At 46.1% G+C, this 5708-nt stretch overlaps 1 protein-coding gene across 1 annotated transcript in view; it reads left to right on the top strand.

Moving 5' to 3' along the window:
- The window catches only part of PHB2 (prohibitin 2), a 6346-nt gene extending 2327 nt beyond the window's left edge, over nt 1–4019 (top strand). Inside the window, exons 3-8 of the mRNA XM_009287187.2 lie at nt 555–684; nt 1171–1274; nt 1686–1763; nt 2313–2389; nt 2620–2625; nt 3436–4019. Of these exons, the coding sequence (XP_009285462.2) occupies nt 555–684; nt 1171–1274; nt 1686–1763; nt 2313–2389; nt 2620–2625; nt 3436–3469 (429 nt within the window). The 3' untranslated portion in view covers nt 3470–4019. The remainder of the gene's footprint in view (nt 1–554; nt 685–1170; nt 1275–1685; nt 1764–2312; nt 2390–2619; nt 2626–3435) is intronic.
- Nucleotides 4020–5708: the final 1689 nt, after the last annotated feature.

Genomic DNA, 5708 nt, shown 5'->3' with positions numbered 1-5708 from the left:
TGATCCAAAGAGACTAAAAAAAGTGGAGTAGCCACAGTAGACGAGTAGCTACAGTAATTAAGAGACGTGATACGTCTACAGTGTAGGAGTGGGGAGTGGTAATTTTTATTTTCTTAATCTGAATACAAATAACGAGGAGACGGTCAAACTGCACACAGTGGCAAATTCAAGATGGAGAAGGAAATACTTATTGCCAAAACATGTGTAGGAACTGTGGAACTAGATGTGATAGGATGTGAAAGCAAAAAAACTTTCAAGAAGGTTTTTTTTATTTTTGCACTATTAATTGTATAGTATAGTTAAGTAATAACTGTAAATGAGCTGTAATATACTTCTGAAAATGCGGTATGTAGCTATGGATATGCAGCATTATTTAGAGGCAACAGATTCAGAGGTGGTATTGATGCCCATGGTTCAGGCTTTATTTTAGGTAATGTCTCTCTTGGGCCCGATGTGAATGAACTGTGAAGAGCAGTTGTGCTTCACTTTTGGAGTGCACAGGAAGTGAGAAACAGCCTGTGTTTGGTACTCTTTTTGCTATATTTGTGTTTCAGGTGTCTCTGCTCATTAGGCGAGAACTGACTGAGAGAGCCAAGGATTTCAGCCTCATCCTGGATGATGTGGCTATCACGGAGCTTAGTTTCAGTCGTGAATACACAGCAGCTGTGGAGGCTAAGCAAGTGGGTGAGTTCAATTTATGCCTGGAAAGGGTGGATTGCCTTTGCCTTTCCATTGAATTATTAAACAAGGAAGGAGGATTTGCGCTAGCGTGTCATTGCTTTTGCATTGATACAGCTACAGAGTTATAAATCTCAGACTCCTTAGTAATGGAGCTAAACAGGTTATTTCACCGGTATTATCGGAAAACTTTGGGTCATAGCTAATGGGATAGACCATCAGTGGGACTGAGCTCCCAAGACTGTAGGGTTCCTCTTCAGGCTGGGACTCTTATCACTTACTATGGGGGTTATGTTTAGAGGGTCTGGATGCTGTTGATTTTATTTAAGAAAAAGTAAAGTACACTTAGATACATTGCTTATTTGTGGATATGGCCCCAGAATGCTATCGGTTCTTTCGGAAGTGGAGCCCCCAGGCCTCAGCTGTAGGGTTCTGGTGGAGGGCTCAGAAAATGGGATCTGCTTTGAATGCTTTTGGCCATTCTCTCTGCAGCCCAGCAGGAGGCACAGCGCGCGCAGTTTCTCGTGGAGAAGGCCAAGCAGGAGCAGAAGCAGAAGATTGTTCAGGCTGAAGGGGAAGCTACAGCTGCCAAGATGATATCCTGCTTTGGGAGATTTTGTGGGATGTGGCTTGTGAGCTTGACAGTCCCAAGAATCTGTCACATTGGGCTCACGCTTAGGAGACTGTTATCAGATGATAGCTTCAAGTAGGTCACTGTCTTTTTTTTTTTTTCCCCCCCTTTACAGTTGTGGAGTGAGGTTACAGGTCAGAGCAGAGAAGGCCATGAGCCTTCGCTCCCTGTTGTAAGGTTTAACTTTTATTGGCTGTGTGTGACCACAATCCATAATGTTGTTCTTCATTTGGGGAAGTAAAAATATGCCTGCCCAAAGGCCCAAGTTATTGGGATAGAGATTGCTAAGATATTTGACGGTATGGCTTGGGAAGAATTCCTTGAGGGTCGGCAGCTGCTGTTAGCAGGTTTTTCCTTAACTTTTGCTCCCCTGTACCTCGGTGAAGCTCTCAGCAGGAATCCAGGCTACATCAAGCTACGTAAGATCCGAGCTGCTCAAAACATCTCAAAAACGGTGAGCAATGAGGCACAGAATTTCCTTCGTCCTTCTGCAGTCCTTGTGCTGTCCTCCCAGCCCAGTGGCCACATGATGAATTTAAGGCGAATGTGACCTGCCCTGTCCTGGTCTTTGTTCCTGCCCGGCCCTCCTCTGTTCAAGTAGAGCTTAAGATTTAGCTTGCAATGATCGGCAATTAGATGTGAGGCTAAGAGTTCATGCCCTCCATATGGCAAGGCCAGATCCACATCAGATTCCATCACCCACACTCAGCTGCAGCCACCAAAAGCTCCTGGTTTCCTGCAGGCTGAGAAAAGGGAACAGATAAGCGTGGGATCAAAGGTTTGTCTGACAGGGAGACAGAATGAGCACTTCTTTTAGAAAGTCTGATGGCACTGGCATGGGAAGTCAGGAAGTTACAGAGTTGTTTTGGGGAATTGCATAGATTTAACCAAGATCTTAAGGGAATAAAACAAGAGTGCTGTATCTGGAGGGGGAGATAGGTTCTTTATTAGTGCTGTTCCTCTGTGTGCATTATGCCATCTCTGTAATGGATTTCTTTTTCAGATTGCTGGCTCACAAAACCGTGTGTATCTCACAGCAGATAACTTGGTACTGAACCTGCAGGATGAGGGCTTCACCAGGTAAAGGGGCCAGATGGCTGGATTTATTTGCACCCTACCTGTGAAGCTGGTCCCCTTTCTGGAGCACTCTCAGGATCTTTTTTCTGAGAGGAGCCTGATGCCAGAGGACACGGCCAAGTAGGGAGCAGTCTGTCTTACTGTGGAAACTGACATTTTTGTTAAATCTAATCAATTTACTCTTGGTTTTCTTCCTTTTTTTCCGCCCCTTAACTGCATCTCCTGACACACAGAGGAAGGTAAGGCACTGTTTATTTTGATGCTTTTGTTAGTACTTGCAACAAGGGTGTTGATGTTTGCCTGGTGCCTGGGATGTTTCTGGCTTGGGCCTTTCTGGCCACAGGAAGTTTATTCCGTCTCTGCCTCAGTTCCCATTTGTGATGTGAAGCTCAAAGCCTTCCTTGCAGAGGCCACACAAACATCTACATCAAGTAGGAGATACTCTAATTGGAGCTTTGTGTGTGTCCCATAAGGAACCTTGCGTGGGGAAGGCAGGAGTAACTGAGGAGCGTCCTCTGATCTGTCCTGCGCATACAGGGCATCCTGCATTTACGACAAAGGGGACTGTGAGAAGGCAGTTAGATGATCGTAGGAATTTGTGTTGGTTTGGGGTAACGATCTCTAGGAAGGATGTTGTTGTTACTCTCCAAAAGCTTTCCAGGCCATGCTAGAAAACCCCTGCTTTCAGAGCTGGCAGGAGTTTGGTGGCTTTGCCTAATCTGTCCAGTGTTTACTGGACAAGGCAGTGCCAGCTGAGCTGATAGCGTGCAGCTAAAAGCTTAGATTTCTTAGAATCAAGAAAGGAAGCCAGAGCTGGTTTCTTTTCTGTGGGATCTCTGATTGTAAGATCCTTCTTCCTTACTCTGACCAGATTCTGTCTTATTCATCCCAGAAGGCTTAAGGGACTTTGAAAAAAGTACCTAGTAGGAAGGACTTGAAGTCCAGATCCTTTGGGTGTCACACCCCCCACCCCCAAGTCTGTAGTGAGGGTCTGGTTCAGCTTTGCTTGTGCTTTCTGGACTAGTGACTCATTTCTGTCTCCCTTTCAGTGACAGTCTCCTACTCAAACAAGGGAAGAAATGAAAGAAACTAAAGCCTCCTAGAACCACCGGCGCTGACCAGCAGAAGATACGAGTGAGGAGCTTTGAACTCCCTCCACTAGCATTGTTTGCCCTCACTTTGAAGCTGCTAATCCAGTAACCAGATTTGGTTCCCGTGCCCCTGCTCCATCTGTGGTGATCCAGTTATGGGATTGGGCTCTGCCACTAGGCAGCTGTAATCCCTTTCTCACCCCACCAGTTAAATTTGGGGAGGGGGCAAGGGTGCTTACTGGTATTGACCCATGTGGAATAGTAATTCACCTCTAATCTTCATTAATTTTTAGATTTCCGTAGGGTGAAATCAGAATATTTTTTTTTTGGCCAAGCAAGGGAGTTCTGCTGCCATCAGCACCAGGCTTTTTTTCCAGTAAATTTTGTTTCTCTTTCACTCTTGATCCCAAGAGAACCTGGGACTGAATTCAGGAAAATGTCATTCATTGGGTGCCTGTCACTGCTGGAGTATCTATTTGTGTCACTGTCTGCTCAGTGATTCTTTCAAACATTTGTAAAAATTAAAACCCCCAAAATTTATACTGTGTCTAAGTGTGCTTAGTGCCAGAAAAAGAGGTTGTTTTGCATAGGGGGAGGTGGAACAGAGCTTTTATTTGGTTGAAGGCAGAATTGGGATGTTGTGGGGAAAGGAGCAAGGGAAATGCCCTCCTGTTCACTGAGAAATCACAGGGTGGGGAGAGAAGGAGCAGGTGTGGATGCTCATACAGCTGCACAGGTGACCAGGGCCAGTTTCTTAGCTGCCTATAGATGCTAGAGGTGAGCATAGGTTTACCTGCTTTTCCATATCACAGCAGCATGTATGTACTATGTCCTGACCTCCATTGTTACACCTTGTTTTTTTCCTCCTGCTTTCCTGGCCAGAAGTATAGGAGAAATCTTCCTCCACTGACTAAACTTTCTTCTGTGCTTGGGTTTCCAAGGCAAAATATTGTCTGCTTCAGGGGCTAGCTTTTTCCCTGTCTCACTGGGTTGCCCCATACTAGATTTAGGACTCAGAGGTTTCACAGAATCATAGAATTGTAAAATATCCTGAGTTGGAAGGGACCCACAAGGATCATCGAGTCGAACTCCTCACTGCCCACGGGGCAACCTAAAAGTTAAACCATGGATAAGAGCATTGTCTAAATGCATCTTGCACACAGACAGGGCTTGGGGCCATGACCACTTCCCTGGGGAGCTTGACCACCCTCTCAGTGAAGACCGTTTTCCTTATATCCAATCTGAACTTCCCCTGATGCAGCTTTAAGCCATTCCCTCGTGTCCTGTTGCTGGACACCAAAGAGAAGACATCAGCACCTCCCTCTCTGCTTCCCCTCATGGGGACATTGTAGACAGCAGGGAGGTCAGCCCTAAGCTGAACAAACCTAGTATCCTCAGCTGCTCCTTGTAAGTCATGTCCTCGTTCACCATCTTTGTTGCCCTCCTTTGGACACATTTTTATATCCTTCTTACATTGTGGAGCCCAAAACTGCACACAGTACTCAAGGTGAGGCTGGACCAATGCTGAGTATAGTGGGACCATCACTTCTTTTGACCAGTTAACTACACTGTGCCTAATGCACCCCAGGATAACGGCCCTTTTGCCTGCCAGGGCACTTTGTTGACTCATAGAGCTCACCGTCGACCAAAACACCCAGATCCCTTTCTGCAGGGCTGCACTCCAGCTTCTTGTCCCCCGGTCTATACGTACATCCAGGATTACACCATTCCAGGTGCAGAATCTGGCATTTGTTCTTCCTAAATTTCAGACGGTTGGTGTATGCCCAGCATGCTAATCTGTCAAGATCTCTCTCTAAGGCCTCTGTCCCCTTGAGGGAGTCAACGGCTCCTCCTAATTTAGTATTGTCGGCAAGCTTAGTGTGTACTCAGCTCCTGCGTGTAGGTCATTGATAAAAGCTTTGAAGAGAACTGGCACTAAAAGCGAGCCCTGGGGAACACCGCTAGTGACTGGCCACCAGGTAGATGTTACCCCATTTACTGCAAGTCTTTGAGCCTGACCCATCAGCCCATTGTTCACCCATTGTATTGTGTGCCTGTCCAGCTGTATGCTGGACGTTGTCCAGAAGGAATCAAAAACTGCTAAAATTCAAGAAAACCCACATCTGCTGCCTTCCCTTCCTACGCTAGGCAGGTAACTTTGTCATGAAAGATTATTAAGTTGGTAAGGCATGACTTCATGAACCCATGCTGGCTTTGACCAATGACTGCAT

This window comes from Aptenodytes forsteri, unplaced genomic scaffold (assembly GCF_000699145.1).
Source record: "Aptenodytes forsteri isolate BGI_AS27 unplaced genomic scaffold, ASM69914v1 Scaffold216, whole genome shotgun sequence".
Lineage (NCBI taxonomy): Eukaryota > Metazoa > Chordata > Aves > Sphenisciformes > Spheniscidae > Aptenodytes > Aptenodytes forsteri.
This window is presented reverse-complemented; position numbering and strand designations above follow the sequence as displayed.